General features: G+C 46.8%; 1 protein-coding gene across 1 annotated transcript; it reads right to left on the minus strand.

Moving 5' to 3' along the window:
* Window positions 1-831: 831 nt before the first annotated feature.
* PINK1 (PTEN induced kinase 1) lies at window positions 832-17,877 on the minus strand. The gene is made up of 8 exons (XM_049772019.1): window positions 17,470-17,877; window positions 13,692-13,976; window positions 12,399-12,499; window positions 6,987-7,172; window positions 5,870-6,033; window positions 3,954-4,081; window positions 3,385-3,621; window positions 832-1,253 (listed from the first exon to the last, which is right to left on the minus strand). The coding sequence occupies exons 1-8, from the start codon at window positions 17,860-17,862 to the stop codon at window positions 996-998; spliced, it is 1,752 nt and encodes a 583-aa protein (XP_049627976.1). The 5' UTR covers window positions 17,863-17,877; the 3' UTR covers window positions 832-995.
* Window positions 17,878-18,118: the final 241 nt, after the last annotated feature.

An 18,118-nucleotide genomic window follows, 5' to 3' on the forward strand; every position in this document is an offset into this window, starting at 1 on the left:
TTGGCAACATTCAAGGATGCTCCTTATCCCATTAGTGTTACTCTGGCTCTTGTGTTTGTTTTTTTTTTTTTGTTTTGTTTTGTTTTTTTAATTGGGGCTACACCTGGCAGTGCTCAGGGGCCCATAGCCACTGAAGTTTGGCTTTTTGGGCCAGTGAAGTTTGGGGATCACCAGGGCCACACCCAGTAGTGCTGGGGGCCACAGGACCTCACCCAATGGTGATCTGAGAGCAATATGGTGCCATTGGTTGAACTCAGATCATGAGGCATGTGCCATACTATGAGTTATCTATCTCTCCAGCCCTCTTTTTAAGATACTGAGTTCAGGGCTGGAGCGAAAGCACAGCGGTGTGGTATTTGCCTTGCACGCGGCTAATGCACGGACATGGGTTCAATTCCCAGCGTCCCATATGGTCCCCTGAGCCAGGAGCAATTTCTGAGCACATAGCTAGGAGTAACCCCTGAGCATCACTTTGTGTGCCCCCCCCAAAGATACTGAGTTCATTTGTACCAGAGATATAAACAATAGTTGCAGGACAGGTGACCTGCTTGCCCTTTTCTATAGCTCACAGGCTAAACATGGTTTTTATTTTCAAGTGGTTTGCAAGTGAAAAGATTTAACCATGTGCAAGATTCAAATTTCAGCATCCAGCCTTCTCTGCACTCAGACATACCTGCTCTCTCCATACTAAAATATATATAATCAGACAGCTACAGAAATATGTTTGCCAGTAACTATCAGACTAGTTTCTTGAATTCACTTACACGTAAGATTTTGTGTAGGATCTATAAGTTGCGGTTGAATTAGTAGCTACAAATCTATGAGCTTTGCTCCATTTGCCAAACCTGAGGCCTCCTTTGAGGCTTATCAGCCTCTCCACCTTATCTTTTCTGCTGCCTCCCGCCCTAACAACTCGTAGCCTTTCCCTCAGCATTCACACACCATCACTACCCAAATGCTTCCAAGTTCTTTAGTAATTCTGTGAGAGCCAAGGATCACAGGGCTGCCCTCCAGAAATAGAGGAGGAGGGCAGCCTGGCAGAGCGTTTCACACTCCAGGTTGGCTAGAAACAGCATCTTCATCTTTGTTTCCACACAGCTCTTCTCTGTAAGTCTGTCGGCCAACAGAGTGGCAGCTGACTGCTGAAGGAGCCAGCCAATCATCTTGTCTAGTTTTAAATTCTTCAGGGCTAGAATATGTTCACCCCAGAGACTTAAGTGAAGCACATTGGCAGCAACTCGGGCAGATGGTCTCTGCAACAGGAAGGAAACTGTACCTCAGTATCTATGACCAAGTGCCAGGCTCACACCCTGTTTTGTTAATGATTCCTTATTTCATGGTTTTCTCTTGTCTGGTCCCAGCCAAATTCTCTACTCTTAGTTTTCCTTTGGTACAAGCACTCAGCTAACAAATGGCTTTCTACTTGTGCCAGGCTTTATTACCTGTGCAAATCTGCCAGCAGGTTAACACTGTTAGCCTAGTGTTCCCATCAGAGAAGTTCATGAGCTGCCTCATTTCACTGGGCGGTTGGTTACTGGTGGTAGTGGGTGGCCTTGACTGCCTGCCATGCTCAGGAGGTAAGAGGTGAAGTGAGTTAAGAGTTCATCTATGGGGCTGGAGAGATAGCATGGAGGTAAGGCGTTTGCCTTTCATGCAGGAGGTCATCGGTTTGAATCCCAGCGTCCCATATGGTCCCCCGTGCCTGCCAGGAGCAATTTCTGAGCCTGGAGCCAGGAATAACCCCTGAGCACTGCCGGGTGTGACCCAAAAACCACAAAAAAAAAAAAAAAAAAAAAAAAAAAAGAGTTCATCTATGGGGCCAGAGAGATAGCATGGAGGTAAGGCGTTTGCCTTTCATGCTAAAGGACAGTGGTTCGAATCCCGGCATCCCATGTGGTCCCCTGTGTGCTTGCTAAGGGCGATTTCTGAGCATAGAGCCAGGAGTAACCCCTGAGCACTGCCGGGTGTGGCCCCAAAACAAAAACAAACAAACAAAGAGTTCATCTATGAGGTGGTTTCTGAAACCCTTGCACTGAACTTTGGGTGTAAAATAATTAAGGCCTGGACTAATTAAAAGACAGAAATGGCTGGAAGGCTGTGGTCTAAAGCCATTTTTGCTGGCTATAAACGGGGTCTCCGAAACCAGAGGGAACACACAGCTCTTCTTAAATTGAAGGTATTTATGCTCGGGATGAAACTGAATGGATATCTGGGCAAGAGATGTGCTTATGTGTACAAAGCAAAGAACAATACTGTGACTCCTGGTGGTAAACCTAACAAAACCAGAGTGATCTGGGGAAAGGTAACCCATGCCCATGGAAACAGTAGCATGGTTCAAGCCAAATTCCGAAGCAACCTTAGGGCAATTGGTCATAGAGTTCGTGTGATGCTGTAACCCTCAAGGATTTAAGCTTACTGAAAAGTAAACACATGTAGATACTTAAAAAAAAATGTTCATCTACCATTACACCGTTTCTACTAAGCTTGCCATCTAAAAACCAGACCAGTCTTCCAATGTCTTTTTTTGTTTGTTTGTTTTGTTTTTGGGTCACACCCAGCAGCGCTCAGGGGTTACTCCTGGTTCTATGCTCAGAAATCGCTCCTGGCAGGCTCGAGGGACCATATGGGATGCCGGGATTCAAACCACAATCCTCTGCATGCAAGGCAAAGGCCTTATCCATGCTACCTCTCCAGCCCCCAATGTGTTATATTTGTATTACTTAAAAGAATTAGGAATGAATGTCCAGATTTGCAAGTGGGAGATGCCTTCCTATTTGGCTAACTAGATTTTATCTGCTCTGTAGGCTACACCACTATTAAACATCTTTTTTTTTTTTTTTTTTTTTTTTTTTTGTGGTTTTTGGGTCACACCCGGCAGTGCTCAGGGGTTATTCCTGGCTCCAGGCTCAGAAATTGCTCCTGGCAGGCACGGGAGGACCATATATGGGACGCCGGGATTCGAACCGATGACCTCCTGCATGAGAGGCAAACGCCTTACCTCCATGCTATCTCTCCGGCCCCACTATTAAACATCTTTAAAGTACATCTTTTCCTCTCAGTAACAAATTTAAAGCCTAGAAGGGTTATCTCCTACCTACTAGCTTGAGTTTTTGTTTATTTAGCCATTCCTGGCAGTGCTGAGGGGAGCATATGTGGTGCCAGGGAATAAACCCGTCACTCCTGCATGCAAGGTCGTCTACATTCAGCCCTTTTAGCCATCTTTCTGGACCCACTATTATTTATGGGAAATCTATTTTATTCTTTGTATTTGGCATTTACCTTTGTAAGACTGTCATGCCAGAGTTTGCCCAAACCTTAACTAGCTGGACCATGACCTGAGGATTCCATCTACTACAATCCTCGCCGAACCTGGAACAAACTTACCTTGCTGACTTCTCGCTGGAGCAGTGACACCACCAAATGTCTCACATCTACAGGCACTGACTCGGGCAGTGAAGGTAGCTGAGCTACTTGATAGTTGCGACTTTCAAGGTGGGCTTTGCCCTGGCCGTAAAAGGGATTAGAGAGTCCGAAGATTTCATAGGCGAGTGCTCCCACTGCCCAAACATCAGCCTTACTGTAGTCAATCACTACCCTGGGGCCAGGGCAGGCTGTGGACACCTACGCAGAAAGCAAAGAGCAGGAGTCATGCTCCGCAATGCACCTGATTCCTGGCTGAACTCTCCCAAGGAATTGCGATTCAGAGTAAGCTATGGCTCAGCTCCAGGAGCATCTTCTGCTGAAGCTACCTAGTTTGTGCTGACACAACTCACATCTTCAGGGAACATTGGTGAGATATAGATGAAAGCAAAGTGGCAGGGAAGGGACCTGTGCCAAGCCATGGAGAAGAGGAAAGCGCTGATTAAATAATGAGGGATCAAGTCTCATTTTGTCAGTTAGTGAAAACATGGAAGAATTTGCCAACAGTGCAGGACATGCTCAGCGGGACTCACCTCAGGAGCCATCAGGCTGCCGTTTCCACCTCGATCCACATACCAGCTGGTGAAGGGCAACTGCAGGCCGACACGCTCATCAGCCAGGCAGCAACCAAAGTCTGTGATCACCAACCAAGGGCAGCCATCTGGGGAAGGGACAGGTAGAAATAACTAGTCCTCCAAGAGTCCCTCTGTGTCCTAAAACTACTAGTAAGATATGGGTGAGGGGTTACTGGGCTAAATGGGAGTCCATGCTTACCAGTGCTGATTGGAAAGGCCAGTATACATATGGCTCTGGGCATCCAAGTACCCAAAGAACTAGATAAAAGTTCTTTTCAAATCTTAGGGTAACACGTGAGCACAAAGCTGGAAGTAGTCTCGTAGCACTGTTAAGATTGAACCCGTCCCTCAACCCTCTTAAATAAACACCCCATTCTCATCAATCGAAATACTTCCCAAGGTCAAAATAGCTTCTCATTATCTAATAGCAGGTACTTGGCTCAAAGACCTCCAGTTTGCCTAACACCCCAAGAATCTTTGATTTGAACTTGAAATCTAAACCCAAACTTAAAAAAATCAGGTACAATAAAAATTAGATATTTATAAAAGGATGCAGGCAGACTTCCTTTTTTAAAAAGTCAGGTCCTCTAAGATTCTAAATGCATACTTAATTTTTTAAATCTTTTAGCTCAAAATTTACCAAGTATGAATCTCCTTTACAATATACTCAGGAAGTGGCTCCTCAGCTCCTATCTGAAATGCATCTAGTGACGGTGAACTTATGTTTCCAGAGTCAGTAGAGTTTACATTTGAATAGCTAGTACCCACTACTTAAAATTATTTAGAAACAAATTTCAGAGCCGAGCGATAGCACAGTGGTAGGGCATTTGCCTTGCATGTGGTCCCCCCAGGGCAGACCAGGGTTTGATCCCTGACATTCCATATGGTCCCCCGACCTGTCAGGAGCAATTTCTGAGCACAGAGCCAGGAGTAACCATGAGTGCTGCCAGGTGTGGCCCAAAAACCAATTAAAAAAACAAAATTTTCCCTTTGTTCCTGTGATGAGCAAGGGTGGCAGATACTTGGCCATGGTGTTCACTGTAGGCAAGCAACACTTTAGTTGTGCTGAACAAGAGATCTCAATGCAATGGTATAGGAATGGGGAGGGGCATGGTGGGTGAAGCTGGGTTCAAACTTGCTAGTCAAGTGCAACCTCTTAGTTATCTCTAGGCCCTGTCAAAATTATTTCTCACATTGAGATGTCTACTTTTTTGCAATAATATTAAGGAAATTTATTTAAACATCTTTATTTTAGCATGAATTATAAAGATGTTTTGTTTTGATTTTGTGCCCCACCTGCCACTGGAGATGCCAGGCAAACTTTCATCTTGCTCCTTACAAAGATGCTCATACTAGTTGTTCTGGACATTCTATGTTCCAATACTAATCCCACCACCAGTGTGACCTTCTTTTCACCATTGTACATTTTCCCACTCACTCCTAAGCCCGCCCACTTGGCAGACAGAAAATAATTTATTTTATGTTGCTCTTTTACTGTAATGGCAAGTGAAACTATCAAAAAATAGTTTTGGGGCTGAGCACTAGCACAGCAGGGTAGGGCCTTTGTTTTGCACATGACCAACCCTATCTCTAGCATCTTATATGGTCCCCAGCACCTGTCAAAAGTAATTTCTGAACACAGCACAAGAAGTAATCCTGAGTGCTACTGATTGTATGGAGGGGCAGCAGAAAGGAACTTGGGAAGTGTTAACTATCACTCCACAAGTCTGAGACAGTGTAGATCTCCATTTGTAAGGAGACACTGCTCATCTCCTGTGTACAGAGCTCAATTAAGACATTTATTAGACCATAAAAGCAGAAAAAGACCTGAAAGGACTAAAATCCCCAGACACTGGATGTGGCGGGGCACCTACCTGCATCCAGTTCCACGAGGATATTGTCCGATTTTAAGTCTCTGTGTGCGATACCCTGCTGAACAAGGTGGTCAACCCCTTCCAAGAGCTGCAAAGTCATCAGAGTTGCGAGGCGTGGGCTTGGGGTGTTCTCGTGGAGGTACTGGCGTAGAGTACAGGGGTAGCTGGTGGAGGAGACAAGGGCTTCAGTGACCCCCTAGTACCTTCCTGGCTATTAGGATGCTGGTCTTTTCTCTTCTTGGAGCTGGAGATTCTGGGTTCTCCCCACCCCTGCTACCCCTTCCCTTCCCCAAGTATCCTCATGGTTTTCATCTACCACCAACTGAACTAAGGTGAGAGCTGGGCCCCATAAGTTGAAAGTAATGGTACAGATGCTTCCTAAAATAGCCATGACAGGGCTCGGAGAGATAGCACAGCGGCGTTTGCCTTGCAAGCAGCCAATCCAGGACCAAAGGAGGTTGGTTCGAATCCCGGTGTCCCATATGGCCCCCCATGCCTGCCAGGAGCTATTTCTGAACAGACAGCCAGGAGTAACCCCTGAGCACCACCGGGTGTGGCCCAAAAACCAAAGAAAAAAAAATAGCCATGACAGCAATGTTAAGAGGTGCAAAGTAGGGGCCGGGCGGTGGCGCTACAGGTAAGGTGCCTGCCTTGCCTGCGCTAACCTTGGACGGACCACGGTTCGATCCCCCGGCGTCCCATATGGTCCCCCAAGCCAGGAGCAACTTCTGAGCGCATAGCCAGGAGTAATCCCTGAGCGTTACCGGGTGTGGCCCAAAAAACCAAAAAAAAAAAAAAATAAAAATAAAAAAATAAAAATAAAAATAAAAAAAGAGGTGCAAAGTAAGGAGGAAGGGGGAATTGTTGCTATTTAAATAGGCACTGAAGAGCAAGGTCACAGGTATTGAGAGCGGTAGGTGTGGGTGTGTTCTGAATGAACTCTACATTTTGTTTCCATAAATCGTGTTTGACAACAGTTTTCTATAGGAGATGTGCACCCTTGGCATGGCCTTCTCTCTTAAGGGTGTGGATCTTGTCTGCAGCCCAGCTCCAGGGCACAGAGTGGTAGGGCCAGCTACTGCTTGCTGGAGGCCTGCCATATACCCTTATCACTTACTTCTTCATAACAAGGAAGAGGGTTCGCCCATGGCCCAGACCTTCGGGGTGAAGATGTGGGGGCAGCACATCAGGGTAGTCGACCAGGGCACCTGGCAGCAGTGGGACCGAGGAAGTGAAGGCGCGAAAGACACGGATGACGTTAGGGTGAGGGGTCAGTTGTTTTCGGCCTCCCTTTGATTTTCTCCTGCAGACAAGTGAGACAAATGAATCATTATGAGATCTAATAGTTGCAGATACGATAATCTAAGGTCACAGTAAGTTCTAAGTTCATTTATTCACCTACTTAAATTTATTTTTCATAGAGGCCACTCCTGTTATAGCTTGGCCTGCATGGTTAGGGGGCCAACAGGGTCACATCCAGTGGTATTTGAGTCTCATCATATCCATACCCAGAAGCTTACAGGGGGTCATGAGATTCTATCTCAGCCTCTAAGCATTTTTATTTAAGTTTTGGCTTTTGAGCCCACCTGGCAGTACTCAGAAGTTACTCCTGGCTCCGTGCTCAGGAATTATTCCTAGTGGGTGTGGGGGATCAAATTGCTGTCAGGGATCAAACCCATACTGGCGACATGCAAGACAAGTCCCCTACATCTATATTTTTTCTTATTTTTTAATTGAATCATGAGTTATAAAGTTGTTCACGATTGATGCCCAACACCCTTCACCAGTGCACATTTCCTGCCACCAATACTCCCAGTTTCCCTCCTGCCCTCTCCCCTGCTTGCCTTGATGGCAGATATTTTTCTTTTCTTTCTATATTTCCCTTTTAGACATTGGTTTGTAATACTATTACTGAAGAGGTATCATGTATATCGCTTTAGCTTTCAGCACCAGTTCTCCAGAGTGATCATTTCCAACTATCATTGTTATGCAAGCATCTTATGTTCTAACTCAGACTCATCACTGTTGAACTCTATCATTTGGTCCTTGACCCATTCCACGTGGCAAAGCAAAGCACAAAAGATGAGAGATCCTGAAATCAGACTGCCTAGGTTTGAATTCCAAATCTTTCATTGTAAAATCTTTGACAAATTACTTCTCTATCTCAAATGAAAAAGGGAATAAACTTGCTAATACTTGGAGAGTAATGAAAATCTCTGTGATTCCAGATTCTAGATGGCACTCAGTAAAGTAAATGAGCTCAGTAAACATTTGTTGAATGAGTGGACACAGATACAGCTTCTATTAGAGATGTCCTGTCCTGCTTACCTTCTCTTTCTCAGAAAGTCCTACCCCATCAGCCCCACTAAGACATGGTGATCATGTTTTGGACAGCAGGATTCTGCCTTCTGTGTATCAGTCCTGCATCTTGATTGAAACTGACTGGATTATGAACAGCTTCCCCAAAAGAAACAAGCCTGAAGTGACAGCGGAGGTCCTAATTGGCAGGCAAAGGAAAGTACCTAGTGAGAATCCTTCTAGAGTATGATCAAAGAACCCTAGCAGTCATTTAGCAGCCAAAGAGCTAAGGTGAAAGGCTGCCATGAGACTTGGTTGAGGTCATGGAAACCAAAGACAGAACAGAAGGGCTAGGGAAGACATAAAGATACTTTATGGGGCCCGGAGAGATAGCACAGCGGCTTGCAAGCAGCCGATCCAGGACCAAAGGTGGTTGGTTCGAATCCCGGTGTCCCACATGGTCCCCCGTGCCTGTCAGGAGCTATTTCTGAGCAGACAGCCAGGAGTAACCCCTGAGCACCGCCGGGTGTGGCCCAAAAACAAAAAACAAAAACAAAACAAAACAAAAACAAAAACAAAGATACTTTATGGCAGAGAAAAGACTGATACAGAAAGCTAGAGATGAAGACCATAGACATCATGATGCCTCGCCCAGTCTTAGGACTGCAGTTCATACAAGACCTCCTGTTTTTTTGTTTGTTTGTTCTTGAGCCACATTCAGTAATGCTCAGGGGTTATTTCCTACTCTGCATTCAGAAATCACTCCTGGCAGTGCCTGGGGACCATGTGGAATGTCAAGATTGAACCCCCACTGGGTGCAAGCAAGGCATCCACTGTACTGTTTCCCGAGCCCAACCTCCCATTTCATTTCATACAGTTGAAGAACTAATCCTTATGTCTGTGTTCCACTGTGGGGGAGTCAGTATCTCAGCAGGAGGAAGCTCTCCCTGATTCTAGAGGAGCCCAAAGGAGTGTATGGCTGTTCTGGGGAGGTAAATGTGCAAGGGCAGATCTGAACTGAGAGCTGGAATGTGACACAGGGCAACCCAATCTAGCTCACTGTTTGTAAAGGAGGCATACAGGGTAATTTAGTATGGCAGACGATAGGGTGCAAATGAGACCAGGTGAGAAAACATGAAGGAGTAGTAGTAAGAGGAACACTTAACAGGACTGAGTCCGAGATGAGCAACGGCTGCTTAGAAATGCACCAGAGTACTTTCAGGGAAAAGTGATTCTTTTTCTTTGTTTCTGGGCCATTCCTGGTAGTCTTAGGGACATAGTTAGGATAAGGGTTCTGGGGTGCCAGAGTTTGAACCAACGTTGGCTGCATGCACAGCAAGAACACTACCTGCTATACTATCACTCTAGCCCAGCAAGAGTATTTCCTGAGATAGTCAGCTGATACCCTAAGTAACAACTGCAATAATTTCTAAACACTCAACAGACGCCTACTGAGCTTTGGGGGTGCCCTGCGTCAGCAGATTTAGAACACAGCTGGAGGAACAATGACTAATACACATCCATGACTGAAGGTCGGACAGTGATACGTGATGAGAAAGCTGGAGCAGGTAAAGGACTGGAGAATGGCAGGACTTTAAGAGGGAGGCCAGTATGGGCTGCTGTAGCAGACAGTTCAGTGCTCACAGTTACAGACAGTCCCATATCAGCTGGCTGAAGCTGACACCACAAAAGGAACCAAGTGAGGCTAATTTTAGCTCCTGCAAAGCAGCTGACATCAAGGTGTCCACTTTGCCCTCCAGAGGACTCAGGAGATAGTGTAGGCCACAGTAAGGCTGACTACTTTGTCTATCCAGACCCTCAGACTTACTAGAGTTCCTCCAAACTATGGCAGGAACTTTTCTTAAAGTTCCTTAAATCTATTATTTAACTATGGCAGCAACTTCTTCTTCTCTCTCTCTCTCTCTCTCTCTCTCTCTCTCTCTCTCTCTCTCTCTCTCTCTCTCTCTCTCTCTCTCTCTCTCTCTCTCTCCTCTCTCTCTCTCTCTCTCTCTCTCTCTCTCCTCTCTCTCTCTCTCTCTCTCTCTCTCTCTCTCTCTCTCTGTGTGTGTTTTTTGGGGGTCACATCCAGTCGCGCTCAGGGGTTACTCCTAGCTCTATGCTCAGAAATCGCTTCTGGCAGGCTCAGGGGACCATATGGGATGCTGGGATTCGAACCACTGACCTTCTGCATGAAAGGCAAATGCCTTTCCTCCATGCTATCTCTCTGGCCTCAGCAGCAACTTTTCTTAAACACACACACACACACACACACACACACACACACACACACACACACACACACACACACACACACTCACTCTCTTTTTTTTGTGGGGGGGGGGGGTAAGGAGGAGATGAGGATCCACGCCTGCTATTGCTCAAGGGCTACTCCTGGCTTTGCACTCAAGAAGTACTCCTGGTGGTGGGGTGCCAGGGACTAAACACAGACAGCTGCAAACAAGGCAATGTTCTACCCACTGTACTATCTTCCTGGCCCCTCAAATCTCTATTTCTACCATTGTGCTTCTCATATAATTTCTCACAAATAGCTCAGTAGCAGATCACCACAAGAACCCCAGATCCATCTCTTGCTGGCTTGAACAGTGAGTGATCAACTCAAGCACTCTTCAAGCTGCTGCACAGAATGAGGCTACTCTCCACTCCCCTTTTATGCATTGTGCAGTTTTATGGGGGCACATATCACAAAAGGAGCTTGGGAACTACTTCTGGCTCTGTGCTCAAGGACTGCTCCCAGTGATGCTCAGGTTTGTGATTTTGAGGACATATCTGGCCTCCTACCAGCAAAGCCTGCAACCACCTGCTGAAATCTCTCCAGTTCCTACTCTCCACCCGATTTCCTCTACAGCCAAAGTTCTTTCTTCTACTTCTTTGTCTAAGGAATGCCTGTCATCCACTAAAAAGCAGCACAAAAGGGCTGGAGTGATAGCACAGAAGTAGGGCGTTTGCCTTTCATGCCTTTCAGGACAGACCTCAGTTTGATCCCCGGCATCCCATATGGTCCCCCAAGCCAGAAGCGATTTCTGAGCACATAGCCAGGAGTAACCCCTGAGCGTCACTGGGTGTGGCCCAAAACAAAAACAAACAACAAACAAACAAAAAGGCAGCATAAAATCTGGTGAGGTGGGGGGGACAGAACAATATTATAGTGGGTGAGGCACTTGCCTTGCATCAGCAGACCTGGGTTCAGTTCATGGTACCCCATGTGATCCCCCGAGCCACTCAGGAATTATTTCTAGGTGCAGAGCCAAAACTCAGGCCTGAGTACCTGAGTACAGCCCCAGTTGTGTCCCCTAAACAAAAAAGCAACCAACCAACCAAAAAACCTGGGACGGGAGTTCACCTGGCATAGATTCTATCTCTGGCACCTCATGGTCCCCTGAGCTCTGCTGGGTGTAGTCCTAGTGTAGTCCTAAGCACCAGGTTTTAGCACTGCAAGGGTTAAGTAGTCAGAAATGGTCCCTACAATAATTAAATATGCCTGACAGGATAAACTGTCCTCTAGTAAGCCTTCCTGAATGGCCTCCATCCCAACAAATATCATTTCTGGAATCCTTCAGAAATGATTCCCAACATTTACTTATACTAGTACTTTCTACATTGGATTCTGCAAGTTGCTTCATTTCTCTGCCACATGGAGATCTCTAAAGAAACAGATCTTTCTCTTTTCTTTTTTTCTTAAAACCTCTTGGAACCACAAATACTGTAGCTGTTAGCAGAATGAATGTTACCAGCCCAGGGTGTAACGCTCAATTTGAAGGAAAGGTAGTATTCCAGTGAGCATTACTTAGAAATCAGAAATCAGATCAACTCTCCAATATTTTGAACTTGGTGCTTTGGATGGTTTTTTGTTTCTGCTCTATAGAGAATCAACTATCCACTGCGTCTTCATTTAAAGTTAGATCATCTGCAATCTTTCCCAAGTTTACTTACCCACCATCTGAAAACCAATTGTGAACCGAACTGTCAGCAAGTATGTGTCAAGTCATATGTCATGCTGAGTTCTGTGGACATGGGATGGTTCAACTTTTTTTTGTTTTTGTTTTTGGGTCATACCCAGCAGTGCTCAGGGGGACCATATGGGATGCCGGATTCAAACCAATGATCTTCTGCATGAAAGGCAAACGCCTTACCTCCATGCTATCTCTCCGGCCCCGGGATGGTTCAACTTTCAAGAACTCACAGTCTGACCAGTGGGCAGATGGGAGCTTACCTGAACGTGACTGTTCCATATTCCCCGGCCAAGGCCACTTGACTAGCTGGGACCAGTTCCTGGCTCATGGTGCTGAAAATGGCCTCGCTGGAAGAGCCCGCCTGGAACACATCCATAAAAAAGTCCAGGTTGTACAGATCCAAGCAGCATGGCAAGACCAAATTCTCCTAATTCGAACCAGGACAACTAACTAAAGCTGAGAATTGGCTTTGACCCTCATGACAAGATAGCCTCTCTGTCCAGCCAAAATTAGTTTCTCCTGGGAGAGTTAGAAAAAAGGGGCCATTCATTAAATACGAAGATACTTTTTACACCTCAAAGTCTTGGTAAGGAATGTGAAAGCCGACAGGAAGACCTGTCCAGATGATCTGAGAATGAGACCTTTCTTCCTCCTAGATACTTCCAGTCACCAGCAGGCTCAAGGATAACCCCTGGATCACTCAGACTCTCCCTAGCATATTTCCTTCATTTAAGAGGCAGAGCCTGAGAACACCCACTCAGAACACAGTGCCAATTACATACATAAGATAAAGCTGTGGAGAATCAGAGACAGCCTTTCTCACGCCTCAGATCAAACAACCAGCACTCTTTATTTTCCTCACATCATAAACAGCCTTCAGAACTTGAGAAGCCTACTAATAAGAGGATTCCATAGGAATCAAGCCCATTGGCTTTTATGACTAAGCTGTCATGCTCAATGAGCGAGGTTTTCATGTTAAGATGGATGTTTCTTAGGCACAGAATTTAGCTCCTTTTCAGTTAATAACACCACTAAGAAGTACAATGGTCTACTGATCCTCATTCCCAAGAACAAAACAAAAAGCTGCATTCTTTAGTGCACAGCAAGGGCTTCCATAGTTGTTGCCACCTTAGCCAAAGGTGCTGGGAAGGAGAAAGCATATTAGGTCTTATTTGTTTGCTTGTTGTTTTTATTTTATTTTATTTTGTCCACCCCTGGTGATGCTCAAGAATTACTCCTGGCTCTGTACTCAGAATATACTCCTGGTAGTACTCAGGGTATCTATCATAGAGGATGCTAAGGATCAAACCCTGGTTTGTATGCAGCCAAGCATCCTACCCACTACGGCTCAGGCCCCCAAAACATCAGGTCTTTAATGAAATGAGTGAGTGAGCTGAGAGCAAATTTCAATTTGGGACATGCTGCTTCAGATTTGTGTAAGGGAAATAAAGAAGCCTGTGGAGAATCTGTGTCTTTTTCTTTGACTTTTCTACTTACTAAATGTGCCAACAGACCTCACCAATGCCTGCTTCTGAGGGAAGGCCTCTCCTTACCGAGAGATTCCACATCATCTTGATGGCCAAGGGAAAGGCGGGGGCTCGTCGAGCTTGCACCTCCTCTTTTTGTGGAAGGACATCTGGGCTTTTTGCTGGAAGAAGCTTTGTGCCCTTTGCTACTACCAGATTCTGGGGCAATACAGGCACGGTAGCTTCATACACAGCAGCACTGCAGCCCTTGCCAATGGACTGTCCAATCAGATACTCTTCCAGCCGGAAGCCCTGCCAGCGGCAAGTGTCCAGCGGGTCAGGCAACAGTTTGCTTTTCCGGGTGAAAATTTCCTATGAGAGAAAAGGTCAACACAGTGAGCCAGGGAGCCTTGTGAGGCTTAAGGAAAGGAAACTAGGGGGAGAGGATGGCAAAACGAGACAAGGTCTTCTAGAAACAGCTGAACTGTGCTTGACTGCTCATCCTGAGCTCAGGCTTTCTTATCCATATCATCCCTTTAGCTGCTGTTGAGACAGCTTTGATGTGTCTAGGATTCAAAATCTAATAGACTAGCAGTTCCATGCACATTATCATAGCCTTTCCTTAATAGTAAAGGAAACATCCCCTACACCCCAGAAACTATCTGGAACCCATATATACTACTACATCTCTCCTATACATATTATCTACGATAGTTTCACTTATAAGATATTACAATTAGGTTAAAATGTCTAATTGCCTACAGTAAGAGAGTATCAGTAATAAAATAGGTTATACATTATATATAATTCATTAACAATTTATAACAATAATTATGTCATAAACATACTGTAATAAAAGGTTTGTGATTGTGTTCTATTGGTAACTTTTTAATTTTTGTTTTAGAGTCATGACCGGCGGTGCTCAAAGGTTACTCCTGATTCTGAGCTCAGGAATTACTCCTGGTGGTGCTGGGGCGGGGGATCATAAGGGATGCTGGTTTGAACCTGGATCAGCTGCAAGCAAGGCAAACACCCTACCCAATGCACTACTGCTCCAGCCCTATTAATAAGATTTTGGATCTGGGCTGACCTGAGTAACTGAAACCATGGAAAGTGAAAAGGGTTGGGTCAGAGAAGATAACCATACTTTTATACATGCAAGTTGCTCATACTTATTTTCTTCTGCCTCTCTGAATCACTGCTCCCTAGTTCCCTATATTGATTTGCCTGGTTTATTCTTTAAGTCCCAACTTGAACTCTCTTTTCTAACCCAGCCTTGATAACTCAACCATAATAATCTTTCCTTCTGGAGCATCCTTAATAAGCACTTAGTAACTTCAAGCCTTTTTAAAAAATAAAGGGACGGGTGAAAAGAGAGAAAACTCAAAGGTCTGGCACATGCTTTGCATATAGGAGGCCCAGGTACAAACCCCAGTACTGTATGTTTCCCCCAAGCACTGAACCAAGAGTAGTCTCTGAGTACTGACTGTACTCTGTCACCCTCCCAAGGGATCTTGTCTTGAACACCACAAGTAGTAATTCTTGAGTGCAGATCTAGGAGTAAATCCTGAGTAAACCCTGAGCATTGCTGGGTGTGGCCTCAAAACAAATAAAAATTTTCAATTAAAATGGTTTAGAGGGGCTGGAGGTAAGGCGTTTGCCTTTCATGCAGAAGGTCATTAGTTTGAATCCTGGCATCCCATATGGTCCCCCGAGCCTGCCAGAAGCGATTTCTGAAAAAAAAAAAAAAAAAAGGTTTAGGGATAGAGAGGTAGTACAGCATACAGCAGATAAGGTGTTTGCCTTACACATAGTTCAATCTCTGGCACCCCATGCCAGGGATCGTGATACTTGAGCACAGAGCCAGAAAGTAGCTCTGTGCATAGCTGGGTATGGCCCAAAATTCAAAAAAAAAAAAATTAAGCATTTTTAAAAAGTGTGGCAAAATATTCAAAACTTAAAACCGTTCTGTTTACTGGGGTTAAGTACATTCACTTTATTATGCAATCACCACTAACATTCATCTCCAGAATTTTGTCCTTATGAAAAATGAAACTAGTCATTAAGCAATAATTTTCCATCATTCTTCCCTTAGCCCCTAGCAGCTGTCATTCTAGGGATTTTTTTTCCTTTCTTTTTTTGGTGGGTGGGTAGGGTGGGGTGGGGAGTAGTGCCAGGGATTGAACCTAGGGTCCCAGAGTCTCATATGCAAGAGAAAGCTCTACTGCACATCTCTGGCCCCGCCTCTGGGATTTTGATCATGGGTATCTTTTGGTGAGTTTATTTCAATTAGTAAAATGGCTCCTCAAGCTATATCCATATTGCAGCATGTGTCAGCAGTTCCTTTTAGAGGCCGAATAATCATACTTCGTTGTATATTATTTTTGCTCATTTATTCATGTATTTTTTGTTGTTATGCTTTGGTTTGGGGCCACACCCGGCAGTGCTCAGAGGTTATTTCTGAATCTGTACTCAGAAATCACTCCTGGTGGGTACAGGGAACCATATGGAATGCTGGAGATCAAACCCAGGTCAACATATGCAAGGCAAACATCCTACTTGTTGTTCTGTCTCACTGGCCCATGTCTGCTTTATTTTGAGGGCCATACCTGGCAGTGTTCAGAGGCAATTCCCTGCCTTCAATCTAGTACAAAGCAATGGTCTTGCTAAATCAGAAGGTAACGATCTATTTATTTTGGTTTTTGAGCCACACCTTGGCAGAGCTCAGGTTACTCCTTGGCCCTGCACTCAGAAATCACTCTCGGCAGGCTCAAGGGACATATGGGATGCCAGAGATTGAACCTGGGTCTGTCTGGGTCTGCAGTGTACAAGGCAAACATCCTACCGCTGTTATCACTCCTGCCCTGGTAACTTGATTTTGTATGTAACTGCCATACTATTTTCTATAACGGCTATTTATATGCAGGTTTGTGTGTAAATATAAGTTACATTTCTCTGGGAAAGCACCCAAGATCTGGGGATCGAATTCAGGTCGGCCATGTGGAAAGTAAGCACCAGACCCACTGCACTATCACACTAGTCTCACACTGTATTTAGATGCACATTTCCCTAATAGCTACTGAACAGGTTTTCATGTTTTCTGCTGTGGTAAAATACATATCCATGTCTACTCCCTATTTCACATCTGGATTTCTTTACATGTTCAGGAGGGGAGGAGGGAAGGAGGGAAGGAAGGAGGGAGGGAGGAAGGAAGGAAGGAAGGAAGGGAGGGAGGAAGGAAGGAAGGAAGGAAGGGAGGAAGGAAGGAAGGAAGGAAGGAGGGAGGGAAGAAAGGGAGGGAGGGAGGAAGGGAGGAAGGGAGGAAGGAAGGAAGGAAGGATGGAAGGAAAGAAGGAGGGAGGGAAGAAAGGGAGGGAGGGAGGAAGGGAGGAAGGGAGGAAGGAAGGAAGGAAGGATGGAAGGAAGGAAGGAAGGAGGGAGGGAAGAAAGGAAGGGAGGGAGAGAGGAAGGAAGGGAGGGAGGGAGGGAGGAAGGAAGGAAGGAAGGAAGGAAGGAAGGAAGGAAGGAAGGAAGGGAGGGAGGGAGGGAGGAAAGGAGGGAAGGAAGGAGGCAGGCAGTGTATGCTAATTGGCAATCGCCAAGCAATTAATTTCTGGCTCCAAGACAGGAGAAATTTTAGTCGCGTGTCCCTGTCCTGAAGATAAGGCCTCTAAGCCCCGCCCACCCACATCACCGCCCGCTTTCACAATAACCACGCCCACACCGCATGTTAGCCCCGCCCACACCATCACGGCCCCGCCCACTACGGAGACCCGTCCTCTTTCAGGAGCCCCGCCCCTCACCGAGCCCCCGCCCCTCTCCCAGTAACCACGCCCACTCGTCGTCGCCCCGCCCTCGCGCGCACCTGGATGTCGCGACAGGCCGCGGCGGCCCTGCGGCCCTCCGCCTGCCGCTCCTCGATGAGGCCGAGCCCCAGCCCGAAGGCCAGGAAGACGGCCCGGCCGCGAGGGCCCGCGCCGCCCCGGGCCCGCACCAGGAACTGCCGCTGCAGCCGCGCCGCCAGCCCGGCCACCGACTGGCGGAAGAACCGGTAGCGATCGGGGAGGCCGAGCCCGAAGCCGAGCCCGAGCCCGGGCGCCTCCGCGGGGCGCCCCGCCGGCCGGCCCGGACGCTCCCAGCGGCCCCGCACCGCCCCCGGGAACGGCCGCTCGGCGCGCCTCCAGGACTTGGCCGCGAAGCGCAGTAGCACCGTACGGCCCAGCTGCAGGCCCCGGCCCAGCGCCTGTCGCACCGCCATGGTGCTGCCGCGACCCGGTCAGTCTGTCACCGCCGCCGCCGTCGGCGTCCGGGTCGCGCGCGAGACACAACAACAAACGGAGGGGCGGCGCCTCTGCGCAGGCGCAGTAGCCGTGCTGGGCGGGGCCGCCGCGCGGGGCGGTTCTCGGAGTGGACGCGCGGGGGCGCTGTTGGCACAGGCGCGCGGCAGGCGGGCGGGCGTGTCTAGGGCGCTCTGGGTCCGGGAACGTCCTAGTTGAGCATCTATCTCTCTGGTC

Source organism: Suncus etruscus, chromosome 4 (genome assembly GCF_024139225.1).
Source record: "Suncus etruscus isolate mSunEtr1 chromosome 4, mSunEtr1.pri.cur, whole genome shotgun sequence".
Lineage (NCBI taxonomy): Eukaryota > Metazoa > Chordata > Mammalia > Eulipotyphla > Soricidae > Suncus > Suncus etruscus.

What these genes read in the sequence shown, in the direction of transcription:
- PINK1 (XM_049772019.1), bottom strand. Translation starts at nt 17,862, where the DNA reads ATGGCGGTGCGACAGGCGCTGGGCCGGGGCCTGCAGCTGGGCCGTACG. An exon ending in CCTCGTGGAACTGGATGCAG is followed by an intron (nt 4,082 to 5,869) that starts GTAGGTGCCCCG and finishes TCCCTTCCCCAG; the next exon opens with ATGGCTGCCCTTGGTTGGTG. An exon ending in GCAGCCTGATGGCTCCTGAG is followed by an intron (nt 3,622 to 3,953) that starts GTGAGTCCCGCT and finishes CTTTCTGCGTAG; the next exon opens with GTGTCCACAGCCTGCCCTGG.